This window comes from Piliocolobus tephrosceles, chromosome 11, assembly GCF_002776525.5.
Source record: "Piliocolobus tephrosceles isolate RC106 chromosome 11, ASM277652v3, whole genome shotgun sequence".
NCBI lineage: Eukaryota > Metazoa > Chordata > Mammalia > Primates > Cercopithecidae > Piliocolobus > Piliocolobus tephrosceles.
This window is the reverse complement of record NC_045444.1, coordinates 55,125,546-55,144,819: the sequence shown is the minus strand read 5'-3', so window position 1 is coordinate 55,144,819 and position 19,274 is coordinate 55,125,546. Positions and strand designations below refer to the sequence as shown.

The following is a 19,274-nucleotide window of genomic DNA, read 5'->3' as shown; positions in this document are numbered from 1 at the left end:
ATAAACAAATACCTGTGCTCCAGTGTCATAAGTGTGATAAGGCCAGTGAATATAAAGTGCTAGTGATTGGAGGCAGAGGTATAAGTGAGGGGAGAGAGCATGCAGACTTCCCATTCGTGGTTACTTGTGAGCTGAGTCTTGAAAGATGACTAATACATCCTTCCTTATCCGAGGGTTTCACTTTCTGAGGTTTCAGTTACCTGCAGTGGCCTCAGAATAGGTGAGTACAGCACAATAAGATATTTAAAAGGCGAGCGAGAGAGAGACCACATTCACATAATTGTTATTACAGTATATTGTTATAATTGTTCTATTTTCGGATTATTGTTAATCTCTTACCGTGTCTAATTTATAAATTAAACTTTATCGTAGGTGTGTATGTGTAGGAAAAAACATAGTAGAGTTCAGTACTATCTAAGGTTTCAGGCATCCACTGGTGATCTTGGAATGTGTCCCTCAGGGATGAGGGGGGACAACTGTTTTTATTTCTGCCAAATGAAGACATGGGGAAAAGGTGTCCCAGGCAGAGAAAAACAGTTGAATAAAGACCCTGAAACATGGAAATGCATTTTGTGACTGGGGACAGCACTGCATTTTCTCCACTCGTGAGCTATTTGACTCTTTGACTTTGGACAAATTAACTTCTCTGAGCCTCTGTTTTCTCATCTGTACAGTGGAATTTATGGCTGAGTAAGTAAAAGTACTTCAAACACTGAGGTATCCTGTAAATACAGAGCGCTGTTTCCCTCAAATGATCAGTATTTTTAGAAGATCCATAAAAGACCTATGAGAATAATGACCCAAGGGCAAATTGCCCTTTTAATGGTTTTACTGGTGTTTCCACTTAGGTCATTTAAATTGTAAGTAATTCTTCTGGGTGATTGTTGGATTAAGAAAATAGGAAACGTATTCACTTTCTGTTTACCTGTATAATATGCCTTCCTGCCTAAGAGTAGTTCGCGTTTAACTCCAACTTGAAAATAAGAGAAACATTGAAAAAACTGTTATCCACTAGGGGTAGCTGTGTGCCCATCCACTCAAAGAAATTTTATAGCTGAATTGTGAAGCCTACAGAGTGGCCGTGTGAGAGAGAGCTCTGCATATTCCAGAAAACAAGAAAAGGAACTGTGAACCAAAGAGATCCTTAGTCGTAGGAAAAGGAGAGAAACTGCAGCAGAAAGAGGCAAACTGAGAAAAGAAAAGTTACCTTAGTCCAAGCAGGAGTGAAAGATACCAGACAATAGAGAGAAAAAAATTTAGGGAAAAGAATGAGGGAGAGAAGAAGAGTGCGTGTGTGTGTGTGTGTGTGTGTGTGTGTGCACGTGTGCACATGCATGAGAGACAGAGAAACACAGATAATCTATTTGTATTGAAAAGCAATTTATAGAAAAACCTTAATGCAAAAATCAACAGGCATTTTCTGATTTTTTACTAGTTGTCTCTTAGACTGTCTTAGGTACGTATTAAAATAGCTTCATTGCCGTAAGAAACTTCCTTCTAGTTCAATAAACCATATTTCTATGTGCTGTATCAGGGCCCTGTTAGCACTGTGATTATAACAGTAATAATCACAAACAGCCTTGGGAAAGCCACTAAACCTCTCTAGGCCTCTTTTTCTTCATCTGTATTGAGAAAAATGATGGGATCTACCTCACAGAATTGTAAGGATCAAATACAATAATGTTTGCTCCAATACCTCATACATAGTAAGTGACCAGTAGATGGACCAATTAAACAATAGAAGTTTATTGAACACAGTTGTGCTGGGTGCTGTGCTAAGTGCTTTACCTGTATTATCTCTTAGACCTGAGGTCCATGCAGAAGATAATGTTTTCATCCATATTTGACTGATCAATTTCAGAGAGGTGAATTTATTTGCCTTGGGTTGTACAGTCAGGACTGGCAGGGCAGAGATTTCAGCTCATGTGTTTCAGCTTAGGTTGTTGACTTGGAACAGAATTCACTGTACCTCTGAGTAAATTTGGACTATTTTGATCGACTGTGTTGGCAGTAATTGGCCACCAAGTGCCATGGCCTGGTCATCGGGGTGCAGGAAAGCTGTGGGTTCTCATTTGTCTCTTCCAGAGATTTCTCTTAGCTTTCCTGAAGGATTTTTGCAGTTTCTTCAGGCAGTGGCTCTGTATGTTTTCTCAACTGAGTCTTCCTTTTATCCATAAAAATGTTCCCTCCTGAAATTTTAGGTGAATTGGAAGTAGGAACTTGGGAGGTGATTTTGCTTCTCTTACTCTCATTTTCTATTGAGCTAATTTCCTCATTTCCCTGAAGTGCAATAGAGATGATCTGAAATCTCATGCAAACCCTCTCTCATTCATCCCTAATTGTGCTTTGGAATTTGTTTTGTATATAAGTTCTCCTTCATCTCAGTTTCCTTTGGTTCCCCTTAAGAAACTCAGTTCTAATAAGTTATTTTATGTTATAGGTTTTGACACTCCACGGAGATATCAGATACAGAAAAACACTGATTGCCAATGATGGGACAGCTCTTGGAGTTGGCTTTCCAATTGGCATAACTGTTGATCCTGCTCGTGGGTAAGTAGTCATAAATGGCACGTGTCTTCTATGCAGCATTGTTCTTGTTAATGTCAGGGTCTGACAAAATGGAAGATTTCAAATTTAGGACATCTTCTGATTTCATATGTTAACATTTGAAAAACAATGGATCTCAGTGAGAAAGAGAAATAGCTCTGACCTATATTTAGTGTGCAGGATGCTGTTTGTATTTTATTCTGTGGTCTTCAAATGAACAACACTGGATTTAAAATTAATTCCAAACAAGCAAGATTTTTAGGAATTTAAAAATAGCATTATAAGAATTGACAATATATTCTGACTTTGAAAGGACATGGAAAGCTCTAAGGGAATGTGTAACATTTGCAATAGACCTTGAAGGATGACAAGCCTTCTAGTAGGCGGAGAATGGGTTGCAACCAGGCAGTGGTTCTTGAGGCCGAGGGAGCAATGAAGGCACAGAAGTATGGTGGCACTTAGCATGATTGTGGGGAGAGCTGGAACCAGAGGCTTAGAGTAGGGAGCTGTTGACCACATGGGAGATACAGTAGATAAGGGTCATTTGGGGACAAATCGTGAAGGGCCTTTAATATCATGCTAAGGAATTGAACTTTATTCTTTTGAGTAATAAGGAGCAAGTAGGGATTTTTTTAAATTTCAACTTTTATTTTAAAAAAAGGGGTCACATGTGCAGGTTTGTTACATGGGTATATTGTACCCTGATAGTGAGCATAGTACCCAATAGTTAGTTTTTCAACCCACGCTCTCTTCCCTTCCTCCCCTCTCTAATAGTCCACAGTGTCTCTTGTTCCCATGTTTATGTCCATGTGTGCTCAATGTTTAGCTCCCACTTATACGTGAGAACATGTAGTATTTGGTTTTCTCTTCCCAGCAAGGAACTGTGAGAAAGGGAGTGATAGAACCAAATTTGTATCTTAGAAAAATTGGTCAGGATTGATGTGGAGAGAGGCCAGGGCCAGGGAGACCAGTTAGGAGAAAATGGACTTAATGGATGTCGACTGGGGTCCTCTGGTCTGTTTGATTGGCTATTTCATTCTGTTGATCTACTATACCATATTATAAACCAGAATAATGAATTGTAAAATATGAGCATTGATTTTTTTAAAGAGATTGTCACATAATTCCAAGTGGATTTTGGCTTAATGTTTGAAAGTCATCAGATTCTTAGGCCTAGGAGAGCACTGAAGAAGTAATTTGTATTAGCTGTTTCAAACAAGGATGACATGGAAACCAAATCCAATTCTTAAATGGCACAAGAAGCAAACATTCTATTCTGTGCCTGCTGGCTTGTACTAGTTTTCAGTTATTCTTTCTAGAAGAAGGTTTTAAATTCTACTTTTGAAACTCAGGTTCACTTATTATTTATTTTTCATTTATCAGACATTTCTGCATTGTGCATCTTTTTGAGTGGTGTATTAGTTAAGATAGGCTAACTGTTGGAGCAAATAAACTCCAAAATATGTAATGGCTCAAAGAAAATAGAAATTTATTTGTCTTTTATATGGGCAGTGGGGTTTGGGCAGAAGATGGGAGGAAGCTCTACTCTACATAGTCATTCCAGGACCCAGGCTGATGGATGCTCTGCCATCTTCAGTAGGAGGCTTCCTAGGTCATTCTAAGTATCATCATCTTTTGAGCAGTAAAGGAAAGAACATTCAGAAATTTGCTGGGAGGTGTTTATGAGCCAGGTCTACAAGTAGTGCACACCACTTCTGCTCACACCCCTTCAGTTACAATTGGGTCACATGACCACAGCTAACTGCACAGAAGGACATGCAGCCCACCTATTTACCTAGAGAGAAGAGGAAGACATTAATTTTGGCAAGTGGAAGCAGTCTCTTTCATGGGGTCATGGTGGGGAGTTTCGAGGGTGGATACAAGGATTAAAGACCTAATTTGCAACCTTTGCAACCTTAAGGATTTATGGCTTAGTAAGGAGGATAAGGCCCGTGTATAAATAACAATAACCCAGGTTCATATATGATTAAGAGCCATAAGAGAGGCTAAAAAAATTGGGATGATAGGGCTATAAAAAGGCGACCGTTCACCTTGGTGGAAGAGACATCATTTGGACTGGATCTTAAAGCATACGTAGAATTTCACTAGGCAGAGCTAGCTTTTAAGTTATATCATGTGATATGAAGGATAGAAGGTCACGAGCAAACGGACAGAAAATAGAGTGTTTGTTCAAGTGACTAAGAGCAACCCAGTTGGGTTGGGAGACAATTAGAAGAGCTTAGAATTTTGTCAGAGGACATAGGAGGAGAAAAAAGGCAGAGACTTGAGTATCTAATGTCTTGGATTCTCAGTGAAGAGAAAGTCTTGAGAAAGTTGTGGTAAATGTTACTGAACCAGTTGTTGCAGAAAAGTATCTTTGTGGATGATCATTAATAAAGAGCTGAGGCGATCACAGAGTCTCTGGTGATATTTGAGAGAGGATGTTCAATAGAGATAGTAGAAGTTAAAAGAATGGAAGGAGGATGAGGAAATGTGAATACTCTTTTAAGAGTTTTGTATTGGAAAGTTAGAGAAAGATAAACTTGTAGGTCAAAATGTAACAGGAAAATGTCTTTCAGAATAGAGAAACCTGAGCATATTCTTTAGCAGCAGATGAAAGATCAATGATGAAGAAATAATTGATTGAGAGTGAAAGTTATGGGGAAGGAATTAGAAATTTATGAAGAACAGGAATGACTTGAAAGAGTCAATATGGGGGGACATGATATAAAATCTGCTAGGGATGAGAATCCTCAGCTTAGATTAGGAAACTTAAATTTTTAGTGAACTCAGAATTCATGAAAGTTTTGTGCTATGTCCAGGAAATTCTTGGTAATCTGAAATGGGAGAGGAGAAAGAAAAAAAAAATGGCAGAAACCCAGGGTTGGAGATTAGTTTAGGCGCAATGGGATCCCAAAAGAATAAATAAGAATATTGTTGAAATGGTTACATATTGATGTCCAGGTATAGAGGGACTGGAGGGTTGGGAGCTCAGGCAGGGTTTAAGGGCAAAAAACAAGTTTAATAGGAAAAATTAAAGCAAGGAAGAAATGAGTTTTTGGTCAAAGCAGAGCATTTCAGAGTTTGAGAACGTAGAGGCAGAGAAGTTTAGAGTTGAAGATGAAATTCAAGGGATGGGCATATTGATTTGGTGGTGGAAGAGGTAGGTGAATAAAGACTATTTAAATGAAGGGGTTTGAGAACTTTTCAGAAAAGAAGGTAGGAGGATTATCTATTGAAGATATAGAAGGAGGTGCAACCAAAAGGAATTAAAAGTTGGGTACAAGTCTAGAAGTTTTTCTTTGGTGGAAATGGAAAGCAGCCCTTCATATACTTTAATACATTTTTCATATATCATGGGTTTGGCAATGCTGTGTGATTATGGTTCATGTGTACATGATCGCTATGAAATAGAAAGAAAAAAGAAGTCTTCCTGACCCCATAACAGCAAGATAATGAGATTCCACTCTCACAGAAAAGTGTTACTCATTATTTCTCCTATTTTCTGTGTCAGTTTTCAAAAGTCTTTGCATTTTTCATCACAGAAATCAGGTTGGGTAATTAAGTAGCTGGTTCTGTGGTAGATGGTGATTTGGAGAAGAACTGAATGAGGCCTGATAAGTGATCAGGGAGTGTACTTGGCAGCTTTTTATATTAGCTTTGGCCTTCACTATGTACTGAAGATGGAGGGATTATTGATGTAGGCTTCTTCCTTGTCATAAGTTTCCCACACATCTGACCTTGCTAAAGGTTCAGCTGCCAGTGGGAAACCCTAACCTCTTATTCCAGACACCATTTTAAATGGCCTCTACTCCAAGTATAGCTAAGAAATAAATATACTGACATTGGTAGAACACTGGTGAAGTACCCCTCCGCATTGTATGCAACGAGATATTGATTTTCAGCTTTTGCTCATTATATTGTGAGCATCTTGAGGATGAGTAATAGACATTGTCATTTATGTCACTGACTCAAATCCACCTTCTGTTTTGTCACATGCTGGTGTTTTTCATGGTTGTAGGAAGCTGTACTGGTCAGACCAGGGAACTGACAGTGGGGTTCCTGCCAAGATTGCCAGTGCTAACATGGATGGCACATCTGTAAAAACTCTCTTCACTGGGAACCTCGAACACCTGGAGTGTGTCACCCTTGACATCGAGGAGCAGAAACTCTACTGGGCAGTCACTGGACGAGGAGTGGTATGAGCACCCTTTCAGTTTTTGGTCTTTATGCTGAGCTGGTGTAGCTGATGCTGAGTGTTCTGAGCTGTCAGGCAGTGGTTCTTGAACAATCTTACTTGGTAACTTGCCCTTTCTCCCAATGACTTCTTTCCCTTGCACATACCTTGCCCCTAGCTGAAGTTCAGTTCTTTAGAGTATGTGCATACTTCCCTATAGGGTAATGTTTATTAATTTTCCCACCAATATTTGTTTTTCTTCAGGATAAATTAATTCCATTTGTCATTTTTTACTTGTCCTTTCAGAGCCGTTTCTTTCATGGTTTAGTGATTTCAGTGTTTTTCTGTGAAAGTACTATGGGTTCTCCAATTGTAGGGAATATATATATGCACACCTGTATATATATAGAGAATATATATATATATAAAATATGGAATGTATATCTATACTATATGGTATATAGAATCTATATAGATGCTATATATGCTATACAGAATATATATCTGTTATATTTGTAGAATGTAGAATATGTATTTATGGAATACAGAATATATATCTATTATATATAGAATATAGAATTTATATACCTGTATAGGATATAGGCATATTCCATGTATCTACCTATGTGTGTGTGTATGTATGTGTGTATCTATTTATTTAATGTAGCAAGGTTCTGAGCTCAGTATCCCCTCATAGCTACACATTCTTCTCTAATATTCTAACATGATTAATGCACATGTGAAATTTTCTTTAGTGGTAATTTTCAACTCCAAGGTTGGGTTCATTATATTCTACAATAAGAAGCAGAAACTGTAAAGTCTCATTCACTCATTGAAATAGTATTTGACCTTCACTGCTGTGCTTATGTTGCTGGGGCTAGGCACATAGACGGAGCTCAATAATGATTATTGATGAAGCATTGCTTTGGGTGCTAAATTGAATATATACTAGTCCCTTCCTTGCTTTTTAATAGTAGTTATTTCAGGTCCTTGATATTGATGCTTTTCATAATATTGTGCAGTAGGTTTGGCTTTCAGTTCATTGTTTGTTCAACAAGTACTAACTTCACTCCGAATATGGACCTATAATGGTGGTAAGCTTTGGAGATTAAAAAGAAGTGATGATGTGTGTGAAAACACTTTGCAGAGTTGGGTACATGTGTGCAATGATGAGGAAGCTCTTGTTACATTGTATGGTTTCTGTACACACATCTGATAGGACACAGCTTCTGAATCTGCGAGCTTGTTAGTGGTGTGACTCTCCAGCCTTTCTCCTAGTGTAGTTCCCTTATTTCTCCTTCACTCTCCTGGTTTAATCATCACCAAATCCTGCAATCCATCCTCAGCCTGTCACTCATGCCCAGATCTTTTCTGCCACCTCCACCATTCTGAGCAACCTCTCTCTGGCCTTGACTAGGCATGGCCTTCAGTGGTGAAGCCTGTTTTCATGTTGGAGACATGTTTTCTTCATAAAGCTACAGTCAGCAAATTGGATCATGGCTCAGCTTGGAACCTTGCTCTGAGGACTAGCTCCCAACACTTCTGTGAGGTTGCTCAGCTAATCTGGCCCTGGTCTCCGCTCCCTCTGCAGCACTCCTCCAAGCTCATGTTCCTTATGTTCTAAATTCTAGAACTTTGATCAGTTTCTAGGGCATAACAACTCTTGTAACTGCTGGGCTACCTTGTCAGCCATGGCAGTAAAGCCACACTTTGTGTCTCTCACCAATACCCAGCCCAGATCCTGGCACAGAGCAGGCACCTGAGGTAGGTTTTTGGAGTGAAATTAAACCAGCTACATCTACATTTCATTTTTCTTCCAGAAGAAGCTAACTACTTATCATTTTCCCTTAGGGACTTTATTCTTGTGGTTCTTTTCCAGTTTACCCAAGCCATTTTAATTAAAGCTTGTTATCTGTTCCAATATAATGGCACCATTTTTGGCCCCGTCCCGTCTTGCTGTCCTCTGTGGTTGTTTGGGGGCATATTTCCAATCTGTATTACAGAAATTGTCAGTGAAGCTGTTAAACTCAGGGTGAGTCAGCTCCTGTGCAATGGCCCACACTTAGATGTTTGAGTACATCTTTGACCAGAATATCACATGCAGGGACTAGTGGTTTAGCTCCCTTTTCTTCACCACGCCACCTGAAAAGGTTGACTGACTCATGTGAGCTCTGTCTTCATTATCAGTGAAATGGGCACAGTGATATTTTCCTGACCTGCTGCTTGGTGTAATTGTGATCAAATCAGAAAGTAGATGTGAAAAATCTCTGTAAGGGATAGAGGGCTGGATAAATGTGAGACATTATAATTAGGAGAATATTAATGTTTAAATATTCAAAAATTTCACTATGAATACATGAAACTAACAAAAATTCCAATCCTTTAGATTGAAAGAGGAAACGTGGATGGAACAGATCGAATGATCCTGGTACACCAGCTTTCCCACCCCTGGGGAATTGCAGTCTATGATTCTTTCCTTTATTATACTGATGAACAGTATGAGGTCATTGAAAGAGTTGACAAGGCCACTGGGGCCAACAAAATAGTCTTGAGAGATAATGTTCCAAATCTGAGGGGTCTTCGAGTTTATCACAGACGCAGTAAGTATGTCACTGAAATACATTCGTGGGTGTATAATGCATATTCACACATAACTTACATTTGTAAGCACACACCCACACACAGTTTCATGTACATACACGTGCATGCAAATTGAAATTACCCAAAATATTTTAAAAATGTTAATGAAGTCTTAAGCATGGTTAAGAGCCAAGGGCTAATTTGGCATCTGAAAGGCCAGATTGACTTTAGAGTAAGTTTATTCCGTTTCTCTTTCCATTACTTTCAATTCCTTACTTTGCTTTTGCTTCACGGAGCTCCCTGACATATTATCTGTTTTCTATTTTTGTGTTACTTATTAGAATATAACCTCCATAAGGGCAGGCGTTTTGTCTGTCTTGTTTACTGCTCAATACTCGGTGATTAGAATAGTGCCTGGCACATAGAAGGTGCTCAGGGCATATTAGTTGGATGCCTGCTGGGAAAGTGTTAATGGGATGGAATTTTTAGTTTTAAAAGGAATACTTTTGGATGTTGCCTATTTCAACATTTTTTTAAAAGATAATCTAACTTCTGATTTACCCCTTTAAATTAGTGTTATGATACAGGTAATATTTTTTGATGTATTTTATAGCTTTCGTCTTCAGCCAAAGATGATCAAACAATTTGTTTCCTATCCTATAACCTAAGTTTGTCACTAGGTATTTTTTTTTAACTGCATGTGAAAGAAACACATGCAATAAAAATTAATTTTTTATTCCTGTAAAGAATATTCTTTATTTTTTTATTTTTCCATAGGTTTTTGGGGTACAGGTGGTGTTTAGTTACATGAGTAAGTTCTTTAGTGGTGATTTGTGAGATTTTGGAGCACCCATCACATGAGCAGTATACACTGTACCCTATCTGTAGTCTTTTATCCCTCACCCCACTCCCAGCCTTCCCCCAAGTCCCTAAAGTCCATTGTATCATTCTTAGGCTTTTGCGTCCTCATAGCTTAGCTCCCACATACCAGTGAGAACATACGATGTTTGGTTTTCTAATCCTGCGTTACTTCACTTTGAATAATAGTCTCCAGTTTCATCCAGGTCACTGGGAATGCCATTAATTCAAGGATTATTCTTTAAATCTTCTTATTTCATATATTTTAAAAAACGAATAATCACATTATTGATCATGTAACTGAATGTATTCTTTTAAGTGCCAGTTCATAGGCAAATTATGAACAGATTTATATACTGACCTCCATAATCCTCACATGATTTGTAGAAAAAGACAATTGAAGCCCCATTCCCTAACTATTATACAATAGTTGGGTTACTGGTTTCATACCTTTAGGTGTTATTGTATAAGCTCTAGTCTCTCCAATATTGTTTTTAGATTAGCTCAGCTACTATATGTTGGTTATTAATTTTTAGAATAAATTATTTGGTGACCCAATTAAAGAAATTTGAGATGGGGTGGCGAGTAGCTAGGATCAAAAGTTACAAACGGATTTTGTTTTCATTTAGATGCTGCCGAATCCTCAAATGGCTGTAGCAACAACATGAATGCCTGTCAGCAGATTTGCCTGCCTGTACCAGGAGGATTGTTTTCCTGCGCCTGTGCCACTGGATTTAAACTCAATCCTGATAATCGGTCCTGCTCTCCATATAACTCTTTCATTGTTGTTTCAATGCTGTCTGCAATCAGGGGCTTTAGTTTGGAATTGTCAGATCATTCAGAAACCATGGTGCCAGTGGCAGGCCAAGGTACGCCAGCTCCAATATAAGTAAGATTTGACTTCATCTGGCACCAGGTTGAAATCCCTGGTGCCATGAAAACATTTCTTCATGTCTGGATTCAGTGCATAAGGAAGCTTTCCTTTCCCTTCAAATCAACTGGCACAGCCTAAAGTGTTTTTCAAACTTTAGTGTGTCTCAGAATCACCTGGAGGGCTCACAGCAACACAGCGCCAGGCCTCGTCGCCAGATTTTTCTGATTTTGTAGTCTAGGGTAGGGCCAGAGAAATGCACTCCTAATAAGCTCCCAGGGCATGCTGATGGTGCTGGATCACACTAAGAACCACAGGCCTAGAGCAATATAGAATGTAGCATGGGTTTGCAAGAAGTACTACAGAGTTAGTGTTCTGAAGAACCATGCCTTATTTCTATTAATGGAGATTTATGGTAGAAGGTATACTATTATTTAATGTGGTAATGAAATAGTCCACAAATATGATTTATTAATATATATTTGGTGAATTGAAGCAAAAGAGTTCACAGTATTAGTCCCTCTTTAGTAATCATATTTTTGCAGCACTTTGTGCTTACATACTCTGAATGTATAAAATGATCACTTGCTTCCTAGATGAACCAAGGTTTTTAGGTATACCTTGGCACAGGAGGAACTAAGAATTTTCTAACACTGCTAGGAGAATGTCACAGGCTAAAGATAGAAATACAGGGTAGAAAGGAAGGAAAAAAGGATGAAGTGAATGAAGGGCTGGAAGAGATGGTCAGAAAATACAGAAATGAACCAGGGGAAAGGAGTCAGAGAGCTTCCAGTCCCACACATCCTCCTGCCTGATGGTCATGTTCCTGTGGACACATGACTCATCTTTGTTTTTCCATGTCTAAAAAGTTATGGATCTAAGTTATCATCTTGAACAGATATGACAAATTCAATCGTTTTTTCTCCCAGCTTTTCATTAAAAAAAAGTTCAAACACAGAAATGTTGAAAGATTTAGCAAATATCCTATACCCTTTACCAAGATTTAACAGTTGTTAACATTTCATCACATTTGAGCTCTCAATCTGTGTGTGTGTGTACATGCATATGCATTCACATTCATTTTTATGAACCTTTTGAAAATAAATTTTAATACCATGCCACTTTGCCCCTACATATGTTAGCATACAGTTTCAAAGGGCATTATTAAATATTCATAATCATATTTCTCCAGTTGGCCTCACAACATTTTATATATAGCTGTTTTGTTCCATCCAAGATCTAATCAAGATTCATGCATTGCACTGGGAATATCGCATTAGTTTCTTCTAATTTGGAGTAGTTGCCTCTAGCTTATTGCTATGACATTGATGTTTTAAAGAGGCAGACCTGCTGTCTTTGAGAATCCCACACTGAGGATTTGTCTGAATATTTAGCCTGTCTTTCATTTTTTACCCTGTAGTTCTCATGAAATGGAAGTTAGGTCTGATTGCTTGATTAGATCAAGGTTGAATACATTTAGCAAAAATACTTTATAGGTTATTCTGTGTAAGTTGATACAGAATCTTATCAGGAAGAACATAATGTCAGCTTGTCCTGCTCTTAGTGGTGTTTGAGTTTGATCACTGGTTAAGGTGGTCACTGCTACATTGCTGCTTTTTAAAGGTGTATTTTTTTCCTTCTTAATTTGGGTGAAATCTATGCAGTCACACTTGGGCCCTGTGAATGTCTTGGCTCCCAAGCACGTTTTACCCGTTGGTTTTGGCAGCCATTGATGATCCTTGTTTGAAATGATTATTTAATTGAGGATTGCAAAATGGTGATTTTCTTATTCTAGCATTCCCTTTATATCTGTTAGATAATATTCTTCTCTAAAGGAAAGCTCTTCGTTTCTCCCCAATTTATCTTTTAAAAAATTTATTATCATCGTGGGGTCAAATTTTTATTTTTTAAATTCAGTGTGTTACAATCAATTACTGTAATCCTTCTTTTGATGTTCTAGTGGATCCATTTTGGCCAGGGAGCCTCTTCAAGTGAGCACCTGTATACTTCTGTGTACGCCTTGTTTCTTGGTACAATAAGATGTTTCATGCTCACTTCGTACTTTCCCTGCCTAAATCTATAACCAGCATTTCTCCCGGGAGCCAGAGCTCCTTATTGTGGGAAAGAGTATTGGAAACCAAGATGTGGGTTGTAGGCCTGCTCACTGCAACTGGGAAAAAAGGGTTTCATTTTGTAATGGGGAGATGCGCAGAGCAGGGGGGTTGGGAATGAGGGTTTGAGAGGAAGGGCAGACATTTAAAAGTTCTACTTGCAGTGACAGCGTTGTTTAATGATCGTTTCTTAACTTCCAGGACGAAATGCACTGCATGTGGATGTGGATGTGTCCTCTGGCTTTATTTATTGGTGTGATTTTAGCAGCTCAGTGGCATCTGATAATGCAATCCGTAGAATTAAACCAGATGGATCTTCTTTGACGAACATTGTTACACATGGAATAGGAGAAAATGGAGTCCGGGGTATTGCAGTGGATTGGGTAGCAGGTATGTAAGCTGTATGGTGATTTTAATGGATTTGCATCTCTGTCGTCTTATTTTATGCTAGAAAGTTTAGCCTAACTCCATGTGCTACAGGTTTGTTTTTCTAGACAATTATTAAGATGATATAAGATACATTGAATTTAGATTAAGCTATGTGTCTCTTTGATAAATGATATGATGTTTCAGTTTACAGATTCATAACAAATTAATCATTATCATTTTCTTCTGTTATTAACATAATCTGGAGATAAAAATGGTTAAAATATTAAATTATGTGGATTTGGGTTTTTTACACTTAGATATGCACCTGATTTCTGCATTAGAAATTTTCTAAATTTTCAAGAGAAAGGGATATAAAAATATAAACTGTGGAACAGCATTCATTTACTTTGAAGCTGAGCAATTTTAGTTGCCAAATTCTTAATTGCTTCCTTTTATTCATATATAAAAATCACTTAGATAATGAGATACTTTATTAGTAATTTTTTTAAGTACCTGGTCCAGTATTATATTAACTTAGTTGTATTGATTCATGCACATAAGCTTGAATAACCACTCATTTGTATCACTCATTTGAGTAAAAATACCACTCATAATTCTCATAATTAGTGGTGTTATATGTTTTGGAATATAATCCAGTTCTACATAAAATCAGTATCATTGGATCAAGCTTGGTAAGTAGGCATCACTTAAAAATATTAGCATGTAGGCAGGACGCGGTGGCTCATGCCTGTAATCCCAGCACTTTAGGAGGCTGAGGCAGGCAGATCACCTGAGGTCAAGAGACCAGCCTGACCAACATGGTGAAACCCCGTCTCTACTAAAAACACAAAAATTAACCAGCCGTGGTAGTGTGTGCCTGTAATCCCAGCTACTCAGGAGGCTGAGGCAGGATAATCGCTTGAACCCAGGAGGAAGAGGTTGCAGTGGGCCGAGATTATGCCACTGCCATCAAGCCTGGGTAACAGAGTGAGACTCTGTCTCAAAAAAAAAAAAAAAAAAAAAAAAAAGGGAAATATTAACATGTATTATGAAAATCTAAGTACTATATAGTAAGAGTTTATTGTGAAAAGTAAATATGGTAGTATGGTTAAATAAAGCTTAAACTGGGTTCCTAACTCCTGTTCCTGATTAGAAATTACTATTTCTGAGGGTATAGATAAAGCAGTAGTCAGCAAACTAGGGCCTGTGAGTCAAATGCAGCCTGTTACCTGTTTTTGTAAATAAAGTTTTATTGTAACACAGATATGCCCATTTATTTGTGTACTGTCTATGGCTGCTTTCATGTTACAGTGGCAGGGTTGAGTACTTGTTAAAGAAACCATATGCTCTGCAAAGCCTAAAATATTTATTATCTGGCCCTTTACAGAAAAAGTTTGCCAACCCTGGATTAAAGGATTGGAAATGAGCAAATACATACATAGCAAGTAGAGTTAGGTAACAAAAAAATGTATCAGTAACATATTTCACATTGGCCTGATTTCTCCAGAGGTGGTTTGAATCGGGTATAGTAACAAAATATGTGTGTCTTGGTACTAGCATTGATAGTTCAACAACAGGCTTTCAACTACATGGAATCAGTAATTTGCGACCATTCTCTACTTATTATACTATTTTCACAAAGTTACCTTTTTATTCTAGCATTTACATAAGGCTTAAAGGGAAATGGACTTTTGTTATGGTCACTTTTAGAAGGCCCATGAGATGAAAGCACCTACATTAGTTAGAAAGACTAAGGAAAAACTTCATGTTAACCATAAGCACAAAGAGCATTTGATAACATCAATAACAACCTGAGCTGCTGCTGGTGCTCCCTCTTTGCTACTTTTATCATATTGGGGTAGAAGTTGTCCTATGAAAATGTATATTTAGAGTGTTTCAAGTTGGTATTGAGCATTTAGAGCTTCAGGTAGAAAAGGGGGGACATCCTGGAAAATATACCTTTCAGTGGAAAGTGGGTCATCATGTTGCTATGAATTCTAATCTACTTCAGAAGCTGAAGATAGGCACTTTCTCTCTAAATTTGAAGACGCAACCTCTATAATTCCTAGGAGTAAGAATTTATTTTTCTAAGCCTAGACTGGGACATTTATTTATCATCTTGGAAAAGACAACATATAGTGACCCAAACTTCAACCTTATAGATTTTGTTCTGAATTTGGAAAGTTCTCCCTTTTTTTCTTCTTGGTTCTCCATTGATCAGCATGCACTTTCATTTTCCCATAGGAAATCTTTATTTCACCAATGCCTTTGTTTCTGAAACACTGATAGAAGTTCTGCGGATCAATACTACTTACCGCCGTGTTCTTCTTAAAGTCACAGTGGACATGCCTAGGCATATAGTTGTAGATCCCAAGAACAGATACCTCTTCTGGGCTGACTATGGGCAGAGACCAAAGATTGAGCGTTCTTTCCTTGACTGTACCAATCGAACTGTGCTTGTGTCCGAGGGTATTGTCACCCCACGGGGCTTGGCAGTGGACCGAAGCGATGGCTACGTTTATTGGGTTGATGATTCTTTAGATATAATTGCAAGGATTCGTATCAATGGAGAGAACTCTGAGGTGATTCGTTACGGCAGTCGTTACCCAACTCCTTATGGCATCACTGTTTTTGGAAATTCTATCATATGGGTAGATAGGAATTTGAAAAAAATCTTCCAAGCCAGCAAGGAACCAGAGAACACAGACCCACCCACAGTGATAAGAGACAATATCAACTGGCTAAGAGATGTGACCGTCTTTGACAAGCAAGTCCAGCCCCAGTCGCCAGCAGAGGTCAACAACAACCCTTGCTTGGAAAATAATGGTGGGTGCTCTCATCTCTGCTTTGCTCTGCCTGGATCGCACACCCCAAAATGTGACTGTGCCTTTGGGACCCTGGAAAGTGATGGCAAGAATTGTGCCATTTCAACAGAAAATTTCCTCATCTTTGCTTTGTCTAATTCCTTGAGAAGCTTACACTTGGACCCTGAAAACCATAGCCCACCTTTCCAAACAATAAATGTGGAAAGAACTGTCATGTCTCTAGACTATGACAGTGTAGGTGATAGAATCTACTTCACACAAAATTTAGCCTCTGGAGTTGGACAGATTTCCTATGTCAGCCTGTCTTCAGGGATCCATACTCCAATTGTCATTGCTTCAGGTAAGTGCACTCCAAGTGCTGCTTATCCTGCAAGTAGACACAATGGGGTCAACACACATGGATGACTGAGTGTTTCCAATGCATATGAGACTCTAATGTCTTTGTGTGTGCTTGTGTGTGTGTCTGCCGGTATGTGTCCAGGTATAGGGACTGCTGATGGCATTGCCTTTGATTGGATTACTAGAAGAATTTATTACAGTGACTACCTCAACCAGACGATTAATTCCATGGCTGAAGATGGGTCTAACCGCACTGTGATAGCCCGCGTTCCAAAACCAAGAGCAATTGTGTTAGATCCCTGCCAAGGGTATGCCATCATCTTTGTTATATTTCTGTCTGCTTATTTCTGGAAAGAGTGGGGCCTGAAATTATGTTCATAGATAGCCAGTGTGTTATGGGCTTATAACACCATGGCTACAGATCCAAGGGTGAAAGCATATTGAAATGATTTTACCTGGGAAGGAGGGTATAGTGTGTAGCTCCCTTTGATGGCAGAAAGGTTGGCAACATACTAGGAAGTCAACACCCTGACTCAATAGATTCCTTTTGGATGAGTTGTGTAAGTAGAAATGGAGTTTCTTTTGCCATGTTACTGGCAATTTGCAATTAAAGAATGTTGTCCTTTTTTTCTTTCTTTTCTTTTTCTTTTTTTTTTAAGGACTATGAGGTTCCCTGTGAATTAATTATTGACTCCTTTTGTATGACTAGGTACCTGTACTGGGCTGATTGGGATATGCATGCCAAAATCGAGAGAGCCACATTGGGAGGAAACTTCCGGGTACCCATTGTGAACAGCAGCCTGGTCATGCCCAGTGGGCTGACTCTGGACTATGAGGAGGACCTTCTGTACTGGGTGGATGCTAGTCTGTAGGTGTCTCTGGTTACTCATGTGGGCGTTAAGAAGAGTTTTTCCTCCCATTTCCAAAGAAGAGGAATTTGCATCATGTTATGAAAATATAATATGCCAGATAGACATTGCCAAAATATAGAATCACAGTTTTAGGAACTATGTTTATATTGTAACTTGGTGAACATACCTGTGAAAATTTATCTATATCATGCATTGAATAATTATGAACTAAAAGACATCTGAAGGTGCATTGTTAAATATATCTGTAATTTCAGCTATAATTATAAATGTATTTTCTCAATTTAGAATTACAAATGAAATTACTCAACTTACATTCTGTAGGCCCTAGGTAACTGCCATAAAATCTGAATGACTTTTAAATGCCCATTGATATTAAGATTTTTCTGGGCTTTAGCATTCAATGTCTTTTAGAAAATTATTTTCTTTGTTCTTTGACTTTTGGTCATCTTTTCAAATAGACCCTTTCTTCTCTGGCAAGCTTCTCCTCAGCACATTTCTTAATATTTTCCTTTTGTCAACTCTAATTTTATATGTAACTTCTCCAAGTACCCCCCATATGTCTCACATTCCAGTCATCCTAATGGAATAGTTGAAGGGATGAAATGATTTTGTTTATTATGGCTGGTGTCTGCATACTGGGAATCTTACATTTTCTTGCATATTTCTTTGGAATTTTAGTCTTGTGATGCCAAGCTCCTAACCTCCTGATCTTTTCTTTATTCTCCTATTTGAAACAAAGCAGTGATGCTTTGGGTCTAAGCTTGGATTATTCTAGGTAAACACCTCAAGGTACTCAATAAATGTCAAATCGAAAAAGTCACTAAGGAAGTGGGATGGAAAAGTTATTGTTTTATTGAGAGTCTGCTATGTGCTCAACACTGAGTTCCATGCATTACATGGATTATTTCATGTTTTCCTGTTTCTAATGTCAACCTGGTTCCTTTTGTAGGATTACTATTCATATTTGGAAGTCAATGATTTTATAAAGTCTATTGTTTGATAAGCAAACAAGACCTTCCATCTCCAGAAGAAACATTTCTAGCTGTCATATGCCCCACTTGAAAAGAAAGTTGGGGGCTTGTGTAAACAATCATGAGGCACGTGTATTGGGTTGCCAGTTGAAAACTTAACTCATTTGAGATTTCAACTTTTTAATTTTTTTTTTTTTTTTGCTTCATTTTAGGCAGAAGATTGAACGCAGCACTCTGACAGGCATGGATCGTGAAGTCATTGTCCATGCAGCCGTTCATGCTTTCGGCTTGACTCTCTATGGCCAGTATATTTACTGGACTGACTTGTACACACAAAGAATTTACCGAGCTAACAAATATGACGGGTCAGGTCAGATTGCAATGACCACAAATTTGCTCTCCCAGCCCAGGGGAATCAACACTGTTGTGAAGAACCAGAAAGAACAGTGTAACAATCCTTGTGAACAGTTTAATGGGGGCTGCAGCCATATCTGTGCACCGGGTAAGGCATTGACCATGAAAATTAAAACATGGAGAATAATGATCACAATACAATTGGTAAGGAAGGCTGAAGTTCTCACAGGAGAAAAAAAATTCAAATTCTCCTTAATTTCAGGGTAATTTATAAAATAGACCTGGGGCTGTATTTTGAGAGGAAGACTTGGCAGGCTTCCTTTCTATTCTATATGGAGCCCTTTTATGAAAGCATTTTATTTTATTTTATTTTATTTTATTTTATTTTATTTTATTTTAT

At 38.2% G+C, this 19,274-nt stretch overlaps 1 protein-coding gene across 1 annotated transcript in view; it reads left to right on the top strand.

Annotated features, from left to right (window-relative positions):
• Positions 1 to 19,274, top strand: part of LRP2 (LDL receptor related protein 2) — a 219,547-nt gene that overhangs the window by 121,702 nt on the left and 78,571 nt on the right. The window contains exons 34-42 of the mRNA XM_023189698.3: positions 2,441 to 2,550; positions 6,569 to 6,746; positions 9,111 to 9,324; positions 10,792 to 11,031; positions 13,346 to 13,534; positions 15,758 to 16,678; positions 16,820 to 16,985; positions 17,387 to 17,545; positions 18,733 to 19,022. Of these exons, the coding sequence (XP_023045466.2) occupies positions 2,441 to 2,550; positions 6,569 to 6,746; positions 9,111 to 9,324; positions 10,792 to 11,031; positions 13,346 to 13,534; positions 15,758 to 16,678; positions 16,820 to 16,985; positions 17,387 to 17,545; positions 18,733 to 19,022 (2,467 nt within the window). The remainder of the gene's footprint in view (positions 1 to 2,440; positions 2,551 to 6,568; positions 6,747 to 9,110; positions 9,325 to 10,791; positions 11,032 to 13,345; positions 13,535 to 15,757; positions 16,679 to 16,819; positions 16,986 to 17,386; positions 17,546 to 18,732; positions 19,023 to 19,274) is intronic.